Source organism: Desmodus rotundus, chromosome 4, assembly GCF_022682495.2.
Source record: "Desmodus rotundus isolate HL8 chromosome 4, HLdesRot8A.1, whole genome shotgun sequence".
Taxonomy (NCBI): Eukaryota; Metazoa; Chordata; class Mammalia; order Chiroptera; family Phyllostomidae; genus Desmodus; species Desmodus rotundus.
This window is the reverse complement of record NC_071390.1, coordinates 127,217,504-127,232,523: the sequence shown is the minus strand read 5'-3', so window position 1 is coordinate 127,232,523 and position 15,020 is coordinate 127,217,504. Positions and strand designations below refer to the sequence as shown.

Genomic DNA, 15,020 nt, shown 5'->3' with positions numbered 1-15,020 from the left:
GCTAATGGAGACCAGGATGTGTCGTAAGACAAGGGCACTGTCAACCAATACTAACATTGTGAAATTTTAAAGGTTTCATATTGGTGTGAGTGAGGAAGTAGGCACAGGCTTAATTATTGTCACAACAATCAAGTTATTATTGTCACAACAATCAAGGACTATCTAATTTACCTGTTTAAGCATATAAGTTTTAATTATAGAATATGATATATAAGAGTAGGAATCTATAAGCCTATCTGCTCCTACCTATGGAGATCATCCTTCTAAATGACAGCTTAAGTGAAAACCTATTTTGGCAAATGAGCAAGGAAAAATGTCCTTTTTCTTCGTGTGTGCACGTGTGAATTGGTGTGTGCATATTACTAGTTAGCCGGACATGTGAAGTCAGTAAGGGAGAGGAAAGTCTGACAGCCATGCACTTAAACATTGCTCCTTAGAAGTCACACAGGTTGTCTCCTCCCTGTTTATTATATTATCCGGCATACACAGTTCTCACTACACTGAGAACCTTCTTAACAGGAATTGTAACTACAATGCTATCATTATTCTATTTTCACATACTCATGACTTTCTCAAGAGCATTTATCAATCTCTGAGAAATTACCTGCTTGGACTCACATAAAGGCAAAATTCCTTTAGGTCTAAAAAGCTATTTTCAATTTGGGAATTATTGCTGGAAGAAAAAGGTGAGGTCTACATAGGTAGTTAAATGATCTCCATTCATTATTCATCTGAAGGTTAAAGGGCACATGGACAGAGCCAAAAAAAAAAAAAAGCAGCTGGGGTGGGGTGGAGGGATGGGGAGAAAAGGCACACAACTGTAATTGAATAACAATAAAAAATTAAAAATTAAAAAAAGAATAAAGAAATTTATATTATTAATTATTTTGACTTGCAAGTACACAAATTTTTCACTTTTCTACCTGTGTCTAAATAAACATCAGATTTTGGAAAGTGGGTGATGATTTCCAAGATGTCCAGTGAATTAATAATTAAGAATGATAAAACCTCAGTAGAGAAGAAATCAGCCTAGAAGACCTTTCCTCAGGAATCTGTTCCACAGGAAACTTACACAATTGAGGAGACAGATCGAGTGAGCATATTCCCAGTGTGTGAATGTGTTACAAGCTCAAATGTCTTCAGGGACAGGCAGTTAATCTGAATGTATGAAGCAGCCAAGTCTTAGACAATACAGAATTATGAGGATAATCACTGGCTGGGAAGTGCAGATTCCCCCAGGCCTCAAGTGTGAGGGTGTGTGTGTGTGTGTGTGTGTGCGCGCAAACTATGGGCTAAACCGAGAATGGCTGGCAGCTGAGTTCTGCCTGTGCACCACCAGTTCGTGATGTCAACTCTAGGCAGACTAAGTCAAATACCTCTTTCCACATTTTACTTTGTGGAAATGTTTTCATTCCTTGGGTCAGTTAGTTTGAAACATTTCATTATTGCTTGGATCTGAATGTATGAACCCCCAGAATCCATATGTTGAAATCCTAACCCCTAAAGAAGGTATTAGGAAGTGGAGCCTTAGAAGTATGCTTAGGTCATAAGGGTAAAGCCTTTATGAATGGGATTAGGGGTCTCACAAAAGAAACCCCAGAGAGATCCCTAGCCCTTCTGCCACATAAGGACACAGCAAAAAAGAGACGGCTATGAACCAGGAAGAGGGCCCTCACCCAACCATGGTGGCTCCTGATCTTGGACTTCTCAGCCTCCAGAACTGTGAGAAATAAGTTTTCATTGTTTATATACCTCCCAGTCTATGGTATCCTGTTATAGTGGCTCAAACAGACCAAGACAATGACCACCAACCTTCCCCTTTATGTTCAATTTTATAAGAGGAGTCAAAAAATCACCTAGGTGAAGGTAACATATTAATCTTAAATTTCATTTCCTAGGAATTGAAAAAAAGAATTTCATCGACTGAGGAGTTTCCTCATCTCATTCTGTTTCATTCCTACATGAAACACAAGAGGAATTATTTCACAAAATTCCAGTATAGAGTAGTTCACTGATAAAAATCAGGTATTATCAAGATTACTTAAGAATTATCGACATCCTAAACACTGAGAGTTGAACTGTGAAACAAAGGATCATCTTACTTCATTCTTCGGGTAAAAAAAAAAAACAAAAAAACCCCAAAATGCCATTAGCTAAATGTCGACCTCATCTTGTTGTCTCTCAGGGAATCACAGTTTTGACGCTGTGCTCACCCAGGCATACAGATAGGAGACAGGATGTCTGCACAAGTCAGCTGAGCTATCGGCTTTTACATACGCCGGCATCCATCACTGTGGGAAGGGAAGGCTGGCTCAGATAACACGCGTGTCTTCCACCAGTACTTGTGTAACAACACAATTTTACCCCACGGCCCGTAAGTCAACCACTAAATTACTCATAGGGATGGGTGATGATCAAGAAACTCTGTCAAAACTTCTGATTAATATGAAATGAGTTTTTGCTTATGTGATCAAACACTATGGATTTAAAAGATACTTTCTGAACTCGTGGATTTTACACAGACTGTGCCCCACTTTTTCATTTTAGTACAGTCAGAATTATGACGGTCAGAATTTATGACAGAATTATGTGACCAAAATCCTTGGAAGGTTTTTCAAAGTTGGACTATAATTATTTTAAAAATATGGATACATATGGACAAAGACTGAAAAGCAATTTTTTAAATGCCCAAAATTACATAGGAAAGGTTACAGAAAGGTTACAGAAATTACAGGTGCCCTTTTCCTTACATAAAAGTGTTATTGTTTATACAGTGTAAATTCGATGAGAATTATTTAAAGCTCAGGTACTTACCATGGTTGGAAAATAACGACTAGTTTTGAATTTTTTCAGAGCCATAGACGAGGTATAAGTGCCCAAGAAGAGGATGAAAGACATGAGTGTGATATCAGGAACAAAATCACAGTTGTTCCCCTCGAGCTTTCCTCCATATTTCAAACACTCCTTCTTCGACAAAAGTGCCCAGTCAAAAGTGGCATTATGGTACTAAAGAAGAAAAACATTAACATTTTTCTAAAGAACAGCAACACATCAAAAGCAGCTTTTGATACCTGATGTGCTATACATGGATTACACTAAAAGTTTTTGTAAATCAGTCCGAAGGTAACCATTGCAGGGTGAAACTTGAAGAAGTGCTAATGGAATAACAGGTAAGGGGGCCCAGGAGGCCAGCAATTGTCGAAAATACAATGGGAATGATGCCATCTGTTACCTGGTTTGAGCTACAGCCCGACAATCACTCATTTGTTCAACAGAAACAAACCACAAAGTCCTTCTTTCCTGTCAACCTTCCTGAGAGTAAACTGAGACACCATAATATCCTAAGCCTCAAAACAGGAGACTCTCTGAAACACCTCTGTGGTTCCAAAGTACTTACTGTTGTAGTGAGCAGCTCCTTATGCTTCAAGCTGATGAGCCATGGTTGACGCTCTAAAAGTTATATTAGGTTCACTACTCACTTACCCAGCATTTTCACAAATGAGCTGTTTCTCTTCTAAATAACTTGAGTTAGTGATTTGGGGAATTAAACTATAAAATGTTGATGGTCCCTGTTTTTTCAATTGCATGTCCTTCTAAAATACAGCTATTTTCTTCTCAACTCCAGGTCTGTAGCATGAGTGTTTACTATGGGAACGTGCTACACCGGGCTGTGGAGGGGTACGTGGGACATCTATCCACCCAGCCCTGTGTCACATGGCCTCAAGCTCCGTGGCATGTCGTCCATGCTGTACTTCTCAAGAGCACCTCACTCCTGTTTTATTTTCTGTTTCCACTCTGCAGGAGAATCCTTTTGCTAACGTCGTGAATAAAGCCCTCCTCCAGCTGCTCTGAGTTTTAGCTGCCATTAGCTCACAGCTCCCTCCTTCTCTAGAGAACTGCCTTTGGCCTCAGAAGAGCAACTTTGCCAGGAGTGTTATGCCCTGGCAGCCAGTTACTGACCGACAGTAATGGGGAGTGCTATTGACTGAATATTTGGGTTCCCCTAAAATTCATGTTGAAACCTAATTCCCTATGTTACGATATTTAGAGGTGGAACTTTTCAGGGATGATTAGGTCATGAGGATGGAGCTGTTTCATGAATGGGATTAGAGTCCTTATGTTATAAAAGGGACTCCAGAGAGCTCTTTTGCCACTTCTGTTATATTGTTATAGGCAGACACAGTGAAAAGAAGTCTGTCTGTGAACTAGGAAGCAGGTCCTCACCAGATACCGAATCTGCCGATGCCGTGATGTTGGACTTCGTCTTGGGTCCAGGACTAATGTGTATAGCATGCACTTGCTTACAGAAGAGTTATTTGAGAATACTTAGCAAATAAATGTGGAAAGGTAAATTTCTCCTGTCCAATTCTACTTCAAACCAAATGCATTGTCAATACCCTTTACTATTTTCAATGAATTCTCATGATATATTGATATGAGTCATAAGAGATCATATATATAAAAGAAGACTCTATGACCAGAAAGAGTTCTATATTTTTATAGAGCTCAAAATGTGAAGTGCTCACACTATTTTTTACAATTAAAAAAAAACTCTAAATCATGCCCTGAAATATTTTGTTCTATATTAGCTTCAACTTGTAAACAGCTGAGCTGCGTAATTGCTCTTTTATCAAACTCTGCTTGTGAGAGGCAACTATGTCTCATTTTGTTTTTCAGTTTCTGCACAATGATGTTTTTAGCAGAAAACATTAGTTTTGTGGTCATAATAGGTTACAGATTTCTTTGTTCTAAAATCAGCAAAAATTTACCATAATTTCAGCTCAGCTCTTTGATATCAACAGAATGCTTTTTTTTTGTAAGTAAAGTGCCCGAAGAGGTTAAGCTGCATTAAAACAATCCCAACAGGAAGTTTTATTGATTTTTTTTGCAGAGATCAGGTTGAAATGAAAACTATACAGATGTATATAAAATGATAGCGATGTTTTCTTGCTACATACAATGCTTCATTCACTTATCCAGTAAGTCCTTTACTCTCAACTTACTGAATGCCCGCCAAGTGGAGAAACTGGTAGTGAGAGGACCAGGTGGGTCAAAGCAGATTGTGTTCATGCATAGTGAGGAAAAAAACATGCAAAGTAAATGGGACCAAGTTCTTCAGGATCTTAACTGATGTCAATCTTATAAAAAGACATTATAGTCTATTTTTCTGGAGACCCACTTTATACTGAATGGGTTTGTTTCTAACTCTTAAAAGTAGAATGTATACTAAAAGATAAATTTTAAAATCTAAAATACTATAGCGTCCTCTCCAAACACAAAGTTGGGGAAATATGAGAGAGGGTGGGCAAAATGTTGACAGTCTTTGCAGCTAGGTGATATGTATATGGTGTTCACTGTATTATTGCATGTTTTCAATTTTCCACAATATTTTAAAAAGTAGGAACATGTAATCTTCAAGGATACTTAAGGACTGGATTTTGCACTTGACTTTCTCAATGAGAGAAAAGCACAAGGATGCTATGCACCAGAAGATAAATATGACATTCCATATCCTATTAAAATGAATGCTAACTCCTAGAATTGCCTTGAAGGTATACCAGATCAAAGCACTTTTGCTTTTATGTCTGGCTGTGAAGCACAATATATGAGGCTATAATATTTCTTAGCCCCATGATTAACAGCATCTCCATGTAGATGTGATATGCTTCAGTGGCAATACAATAAGCAAAAAAATAAAAATAAAGAATAAAAATTTAAAATTCTATATTGCTCTTTTTGAGTATAGACTGGTAAAATATGTGCCTTTTTAAATATTTGTAAATGAGGGTAATGACACAAAAAAGGTCTCAAGGTTAAATAGTACATGTTCTCATTAGGGTTTTTCCCTGCAGTGGGTGAGTCAGATTTGCAGTAATCTGCAATCTTACTTTATAATGGACAGGATGCATTTGAGCTGCACTTGTCTTATATATGTATTATTGTAAGATATCAAAAGTAATTAGCTAAAATATAGAATAGGTTGCAGGAGGCCGTCACTCCCAAGCTAACAACCGAAGCAAGCTGGACAAGCCAGAAAATCATAGTTTTAGAGAATCTACCAGAGATGAAGATGTGAAGGAACCTAAAAGAAATCCAAGAAGTTACAAGTTCTTCATAGGCTGCCTCACTCTAGCCAAGTAGCAGGTGAAAGATAAATCAACTGCAGATGGAGGTAAGGAGAAATAAGCCAATCTTTAATGATTTTTTAATAGCTGCATGTAGTAACGATGAGAATTCTGAGGAGCCTTAGGCATATGGAACCTGCACCCACCTACCAAACTTTTTCACAGTCTTTGCCAACTGTCCAGGTAGCATATAAAAGGCTGGAGGTCAGACAGGATTGCTGCAGGGAATCCTCCCCCTTAGACACAGAGTCTCCACCGAATGCAAGAAAGCCACTTTTCTGAGATGGGAGACTTTGAGGCATTCGAGCATTTTGACTGCAGAGGACTAAGGCATCTGTCTGACCTCCGAGGGTTGGGGGCAGAGCACTTGGGCAAACAAAGATCTCCCAAGGCTCAGAAACCTGGAGCGTACAACGAGATCTAGAGCATTCCACGGGATATTCTGGGATGAGGGGAATGTTCCTGATCTTGTTTTGGGTCGTGATTACAGGAGTGTATACAATTGTCAAAATGCATTTCAATGAACATAAGAACTGTACATTTTAAAACATGCCTCAATTTAATAAAAAACAGTAAAAAAAGGAATATAATGTAAAAAACAAATACTAACTGATTCATTCAGTCACCTCCTCAGAAGAGATGGACCTTAAATTTTGAAATCTGGTGTCTCCCTGTGAGAGCTGCTCAGCGGAAGCCGAGAGATGGTAATGCTTATTGGTTAGATATACCGCGGATATACTGCGGATAAACTGCGGTGGGTCTCAAAGTTTTAGAGGGACGTTTTAAAGAATTCTGTTTACAAGTTAAAGGAATATGCCAAAGGAGAAATCTATGGGAAAACTGATGAAGGTGAGAATTAAAGACACATGATTCCAACAATAAATGAAAACCTGCCCTTTCTTCTTGAGGAATGGTTATACTAGAGTTCTAATCTCTGTCTAAATGCTCTATTGCCCCGATTGTCCTGCTCCTTTCTGCTGAGAACACACCCCTATCATTGGGAAGGAGAACGCTTGACTTTATGCTGATGAAGCTGTAGGGAAATGCCTGCCCTCCTCGGACAGGGTGTTCTTGGGGCCTTGGGAGAGGGAGTCTCCACTAGTGTTACAGGGCTGCATGTCACTTTTGCAGCCCCTTCCTTCACAGTCTGATTACAGCTGAAATGAAAAGAAGGCAATGAAGTGCTGATGTCTGTATGTTCTAGGACAGGTTCAGGGGAGCAGAGCTAGGGCAGGGCAGACAGAGGTCTCAGTGGCCCATCAGAAGCACGGACTTCCAATTTCTTCTCTCCACCAATATGAGTTATGGAGGCAGCATGGACCTACTGGAGAGATAATAATATCTAAATGGAATAATAACAGTACCTAACAATGATTGAGAGATAAGAACGGGCCAGCCACTATGCTAATTCCTATCTGTTTTTTAATTTGACCCTTATACGGGGTGGAACAAAAGTAGGTTTATAGTTGTTTGTATGGAAAAATAATACAATAATTAATAAATAATAATGCAAGAATAAGCTGTGTTTCACATACCCACAACTCTAAACCTACTCTTGGCCCACCCTATAGTATCCTTGACGTAAATGCTATTACCATCACTATTTACAGATGAGACACTGAGAAGGTTCCACAGCCCGTTAAGTAGTGAAGTCTCGCATTTGAAACTAGGCTGACTTGAGAACTCAGGATCTGTAAGTCTTCCACATGAAGCACTATTATGATTCCCCAAAGAATGGAAATAGGCAAATTTTGGAGTTGGAAAGCTCTAAGTTGAAATCCTGGTTTCACCATATACTGGTGCTATGGCCTTTGGAAGGTCAGTTAACCTTTCTAAGCCTCTGTTTCATCTACAAAATACAGATACCATAATAGCTCACAAAGTTATTGTGAGGATTATAGACAATTAACGTAAAGAGTCTGGTCCCTAGTAGGTGCTCAATAAATGGTAGTTATTACTGATGATAATAAATCATATTATATCTTTAGTAGTCACTTCTAGATTGTCTACCTATGTATTGTCTGTGTGTATATGTGTGTGTCTATGCAACGTATACATAAGGAATTGATATAGATAGAAAAGGAGAAATGAAAAATAGAATAAAATTTCCCTCTCATAATTATATACATATATGTACATTTTTCCTAATTTTTTTCTCTGAACATAGCAACTTAACATTTTAATGAAGGTGCACAATTGATACACATGTCGGGGGCCTGCTGCCCTGGAGTGCAGGGCATTCACAGGAACTGCCAGAATGAACGCTTCACTGTGCAAACACTGAAGCACCAATACCACAAGTCTTGGAACCACCCAGACTTCCCTTGAAATCTTTGTTCTACTAATTTATGGCTATGTGACCCAGAGCAAGAAAGGTTTCTTATCTTCTGGAATATCAGTTTCTCTCATCTATAAAATGGAGATAATTATGCCTGGTAGTTTGTGTTAATGATTGTAATACATATTGACGTTTACAATGATTATAAGATGTAAAACACCTTGTCTCTAGTAGATGCTCTATAAATGGCATTAATTATAATCATCATTGTACCTTTATATCCTCTGTCATAGTCACGCCAGAAGTCAGCCACAACTTCCTTTTGTTTTCTATGAATCTTATACTGGCATCTTACTATATGTACTGATATCAATTACTGAAGACTCTCCAGGTCTTGCCCAAAGACAGGGCTTAAAAATTCACTAATTTTAAAGTGATTTTAAGCTTTCCTTGGTTAGTTCCAAAAAAATAAATTAGAAACAATCTCTTGTTAAATCAGTGGGAGTTTTTTTATTAATTTTGACTGCAAATTAACTTAGGGTTTTAATTATATATATATTAAATATTTATTAAATTTTAATTACAGTTCTTTAAAATCTAGAAGAAAGTATTTTTCTCCATATTTTAATCAAGTCCTTTAATCAAGGCAATAGTCTGGCTGGCTCAACGACTAAAAACCAAACTCTTTTCTCAACGTGACCTTTAAAAGATACATGCACAGTCTTTCACATACATCCACACACTGACACACTCAACTATTCAAGAAATAAAGAGGAAAAATTTGGGAAAAGCCAGAGAAAAATTTTTGTAAGTTAAAAGAGCCACGGAATATAAAAACAAGAGAGAAACAGGGTCAAATGAGAATAGTCCAGGAAAGACACAACACATCATCTTTGAACGGGATGCTGCGTATAATGTCTGCAGAAGTGTTCCGGTGTCCTGAGACGGGGGTACTCTAGCAGTACAAGGTATTATGGTTTCTATCTTTCTAAGTGAGAGATTGATATTCTTTGGTAGGAGTCCACATCCAGTGTAGAAGAAACACAATTGGAAGTCTGAAAGAGCACTTTCCTCTTTTTCTCCAACACAAAAGTCTCCTTCCAGTGTGTGACCTTCCATGCAAAACAGCTCATTTTTAAAGCTTAGTTCAAGTCTCTTAAAGATCCTTGGTTACTTGCCATGGGAAAGGATATCACGTGATACAGGCATGGTTTTCCCTAAGTGACAGGGGAAATGTCCTGCCACAATCACCCTCAGTGAAGAGAACACAGCACCATTTGGTAGTCAGAGGAATTCTTAATCACACTAGCAACAGAGAGAGGGCACCATGCTCTCATTTCTCGGCTTCCTGCCACTCTACTTTGCAAAAGAATATTTCAAGGTGATGATTAATGGGACAAAGCAGTTAAATTCCTAGGCAGGTTTAAAAAGCATGTGGCAGAAGTAAATATTCACCTCAGTTTGAAAAAACAAGCTACCTAGAGCAAGGAAGGTGGTATTTCTGTCCTTCCACTATCACCAGTTAGTAAACATGGGTTCGGGCTAGGACTGCTGAATGGTGGGAGATGCCATATTATGAATATAATAATTACAGCATTCAATATGCACGTGTGCACGTGGCTCAAGATACTACTGTAAGTCACTTACCATGTCAGTAGAAGACGTACTCGGCAAGTCCTCTGGGCCCAACGTGGTGAAGTTAGATATTGAGATATTAACTGTAAGACAAAGACAATTTTCACCATTAAAAAAAGATTAAAATAACCAAAGTATTTAACTGATAATCTAAAGAAGCAGGGCTAGGCATTAAGCATGTCTTTAATAACAACATAAGTGCACAATGCATTTATCTTTAATGTAACTGTATTCACCTTTCACCCAGATAAAATACCGGTAACCAGGAATTTGGACACATCTGTTGTGCTCCAATTTGATAAGAGACAATGGAAAATATTTAATGGGGCAATATAAACATTTATTAGTTTCAGGTTTCATATTTTGCCTGGCGGAAGAAATAGCTGTTACTAAGTGAGTAAGTTGATGGCTGGCTTCATGTAGAGTTAAATCTCACAAACTGAAGTCTTACTAAGTAAGAATTAATTAATTTAAAAATTTTGGAAATTTGGACTGTATGAGAAATTCTATCTTTGCAAAATGTGTGAAAACAATAAATAGTACTAAATAAATAAATTATATAAATATAATTGAGATGAATATTTAATTTTTAAAATTATTTCATATAATTTGACATCACTTGTAGCTGTCACTTGCAGAAGAACCAATTTTGTTTATTAAACCAACCCTCCTCTTGGAAGTATTGCATTTTTTCTACTTATAAGTCTAAAATTAAAATGTTATATTTTAAGAGTATTCTATAATTAAAACATTTTTCTTTATCAGATGAGCCTTTTTCCTAATATGTGAAGATTTATGCATAAAATAAATTGTTACTCAGAATATCCCTAATTATGGAGATATTGTGTATCAGCTTTTCAACTTCGAGGATTACATTGTTCATTGAACATCCAAATTGCTAATTATTGCTTGGTCCCTAAGCACCACCTCCTCCCCAAGATCCTAGCCTACCCTTTTAGCTTGCCATGGTTTAGACCTCGCCTACGTAAACTTTTAAGAAGAACTAAATAGGTTTATTGATGTTCTAAAATTTAGAGCCTAAGATCCATCAGGGAAGAATGAAAGGAAAATGTCTCGTTCACTGCTTTTCCCTAGAACCTGCCCAGTTTGGCACTTAACTAACAGGAACTTGAAAATAGTTGTTTATTGTTCAACCTTTAGAAGCAAGGAGATCCTGCCATTTGCAACAACACGAGAAGCACACTCTGTTAAGTGAAATAAGCCAGACAGAGACAAATACTGCACAGTATCACTTATAGGTACAATCTAAAAAAAGAAAAAAGAAGTCGACCTCATAAAAATAGAGTATAACGGTGGTTGCCAGGGACTGGGGGTGGGGAAAAGAAGGAGGGGTTGGTAAAGGGTGCAAACTGTAGGCTATAAGATGGAGAAGGTCTATGTAAAACATGGTGACTATAATTAATAACACTGTATTTCATAGTGAAAATTTGTTGAGAGTAGAACTTGTGTTCTCACCAAATAAAATAAGTATTTGAGGTAATGGATACGTGAACTAATTCGATGGGAAACCTTTCACAATGTACGTGTAGAGGAAATCATCATGTTGTACACTTCAAGAATATTAAAATTTTGTCAATCATACTTCAATAAAGCTGGAAAAATATTTGTTTACTGTCAATAAAAGAAGCTAGAAAAGGGGCCATATAATTTGTAATCACAAATGAATTGGAGCAGATAAAAGCAAACAAAATGAAGTAAGGAAAGAAAATAAAAGGGGAGAAAATATTCAGCTTGGATCCTTCTCAGTTTTAGAATCCATTCTGACCTTTGAAGGTTCGGGACTTGTTGAACTTTTAACCTAATGCTAGCTGTTGCCAGGGTTTCCCTATTTCCTCTGTAAAACAAGCACACATCCAAACTGTCTGTTTGCTTATACAGTGCTTTCTGTTTCATTACAGGTCATAGAAAGAATCAAAATAGGTTAAAGGATGCTTGGCCTCAACAATAAAACCAAACATGAATCCATTCCCAAAAGAAAATGTTAGCAAACTATTATTAACAAAAGCTAGATTTTTATTACTATTTTGTCCTAAAAAACTTAGAGTGCATTTCTTACATTATTCCATTTGTTCACTTAAAAACATATAAGATCATATAATAGGTGTACTTTTATACCTTTTTTATGTTGGATGGGATTCCGAAGCATGCTATGCCAGGTTTCTTGCTCAGGATTAGAGTCAATCAGAAGCAGAGTTGATACCAAAACCTGCTCAGCATTCTTTCTTTTCCTACCCAGAATTTCTAACGATCAAAATCGAGATGATTCATGTGGCCACAGAATTCAAGGTAGGGTACTAGTTGCCAAAGTTAGGTGATGTGAGTCTCGACTCTGAGCTGAAACATCTGACCTATCTGTGCTTTTGCAGGAAAACAGTGTATTTGAAATCACGGGCACTGTTTAGATGGTGTCTGGGAAGCTGCTCTTCCTGAGCTAGATTCTTTTAATGTGATATTATGAGCTTCTTGTCACAAGACACTGAAGGTCTTTTTGCAGTACATTTCTCTGCATAACGGTAAGGAGTAAGGAGTAAGGGGGAAAGATAGCCAATGCTCCTTTTTTGTGAAATGAATGACAGACAATAAAGGTCATGAGTAAAGTAAAATAGGATTCCAATATGAACTTTTATTAACTACTGTTAAGTTTTGCATATGCGTCCATTCAGCTCATAAAATTCCTTCTATCTTTTCAGTTTTCCTCTGAGACAAGCTATTAAAGTACACTGGCTCTCAAAATACCAAAAGACCAGTATCAAAAGAACAGTAGAAAGTATAAGCTTTATATATTTATTTTAATAAGTAGCTGCTTAAAGAGAAAGACTTCAAAATAAATATATAAAAAGCACTTCTATAAATATATATTGGCAGAATATGGTAGAGCCCATAAATAAGATTAAAAGTTAATTCATTTAAGCTTACAGAAGAAAAGGAAAAGATTAATTCCAATTGGGAGCTTGGTCTACAAGAGACATTGGTCACCATTTGTATCTAGACACATATAATGCAAATATTTTGGCAACCAACTGCAGAATGGTCTGTTTATATAGAATTTGCAATATCCTTAATTAGGACTCTGGAAAGGTCAAATGGAAAATCCACAATACACTGCACTCTGTCTGCACTATTTGCTAAGCACTATGGCTTATGGAGGAAAGAAACTCTTTGACCTAATAGTCTGGCTTATTTAGAATTAGCCAATTGCTACTGGGATAGTCTGTGTCCCATACTTGGTTTCAGGGAGTTTCCGCAGATTGATCGTTTTATGTTACTTGGATTTTCACTTCTTGATCCTCCTTCCCATGTATCAAATTCTAGCTGATCCTCTGCATCAGGGGAATGAACATGGTCAGTAACAGACATTTAAAAATGTGTCTGGGAGTTTTCAGTCTTCAGCTGGCTGCTTCTTCTTTACATTTAATGAGCGATCTAGAGAAGGAACAGGCTGCAGGAGCTATGCGTGGACACCCCCATGTGGCCTTGTTAGTATACCTCCTGCAGAGGGACTATCAATTGCACTGTTTAAGGTTGTTCTTTATCTTCTAGTAACCTGGCAGCAGGAACTACCCCATGAGTCCTCTGCTTTAAACATCAGCAGGAAACGTGCCATCAGGAATACACACAATTGCTCTCTTGAGACCTGGAGGTCAAGTAAGAGCAACCACTGGCCACTGAGGCAGACCTGTCCCCTTTAACCGCACCACCACATCACACTGGAGGCACAGGGTCCCCAAACTCCCTCGCCACATGATCTTGAGGAAGTTACCGTTCGACAATAAGTCCCTTGTTTATGAAAACTGGATCTGAAACCATCTACCTCATAAGGTTACTATGTCCATTAAATAAAACAATGCAGGCGAAACTGTTTAGCACAGGGTCCAGTACCAGGTGAAAGCTAAATAGATGGTCGCTAAGTTTATTCCTAGCTTCATGACCTGGAAGAAATTACCCCCTGGAAGGAATGTCAGCTAACTCACAGGCTTATGTGATGTCTAAATACATATATATTATAATGTTATTTATTATATATTAAAATATAGTTTATTAAAATCCCCTAGTAAAATGTCTGGTTCTTGGATGGTGCTTAATCACTGTTAGCCAAATCTGAATCTATACCGTCAACATAGCTTGTGGGGTTACAATAGTGTGAAACTGGCTAACCTGCTCTGAATTAGAATAAATTTAAGGGTATTCTTCATGATATTAAAACTTTAATGTTTTATTTCACTCTACTAAAGCAGTATCTTTAGGAACTTGAGCAACTAGACAATAGATACAGAATAAAATTAAATAAGGTTCTTGCCTACCTGCTCATATCAGATTTATTTAAGGGCCCTGGAAAACTTGAGCATACAAGTGCCTCTTGATAAAGTCCAATATTTATACTTGAAATTTCCAGATAAATAAATGGGCAAAGTGGCTTTTGTAGGGATGATAAGGTGAATGAGGAAAGCTTTGAGAGAAGTAGCTCTTAGGGAAATACTTGCCAGTATTTCATCTTTTAATCTTAAAACAAAATTAACAGAACAATTTTCTTCACTTTTCTCATTATTACTTTTCTTGTTTTGCAAGTTTGGTTTTTTTTCCTCAAGTCTCATGCTTGAGATTTTCAGTGTAACTAGCAAGTTCAGGTTCTGACCCTCTTCACTCCATGGACACCTTCTGCATGCTGACTCTATACTGCGCTGGAAGTGAGAGAGCCGAGCTGCTATCTGAGATTAAGCTGGATATATTTAGCCACTATTTTCACAGAAGCTCATATCCACTCATCCTTAAGAATGTGTAGAGACATTTTTCAGAGGTATGTTGTTAAAATCTGTGTTTTATACAAACCTAATGCTAGAGAAATTCCAGGTCTGGCAATTATCCAAATTCATTGCTTCTCCTTTTCTCATTCCCGAAAGCATTATATAGAGACTGCTAAAAGATAGGTTAGGACAGTAAAAGGAAACTAAAATGATGGCTCA

At 37.5% G+C, this 15,020-nt stretch overlaps 1 protein-coding gene across 7 annotated transcripts in view; it reads right to left on the bottom strand.

Moving 5' to 3' along the window:
• Window positions 1–15,020, bottom strand: part of SLC4A4 (solute carrier family 4 member 4) — a 385,416-nt gene that overhangs the window by 52,417 nt on the left and 317,979 nt on the right. For all 7 annotated transcript variants that reach the window (XM_071221288.1, XM_053922271.2, XM_053922273.2 and 4 more), the window contains 2 exons: window positions 10,051–10,121; window positions 2,815–3,006 (listed from right to left, as the gene is read on the bottom strand). In XM_071221288.1, the coding sequence (XP_071077389.1) occupies window positions 2,815–3,006; window positions 10,051–10,121 (263 nt within the window). The remainder of the gene's footprint in view (window positions 1–2,814; window positions 3,007–10,050; window positions 10,122–15,020) is intronic.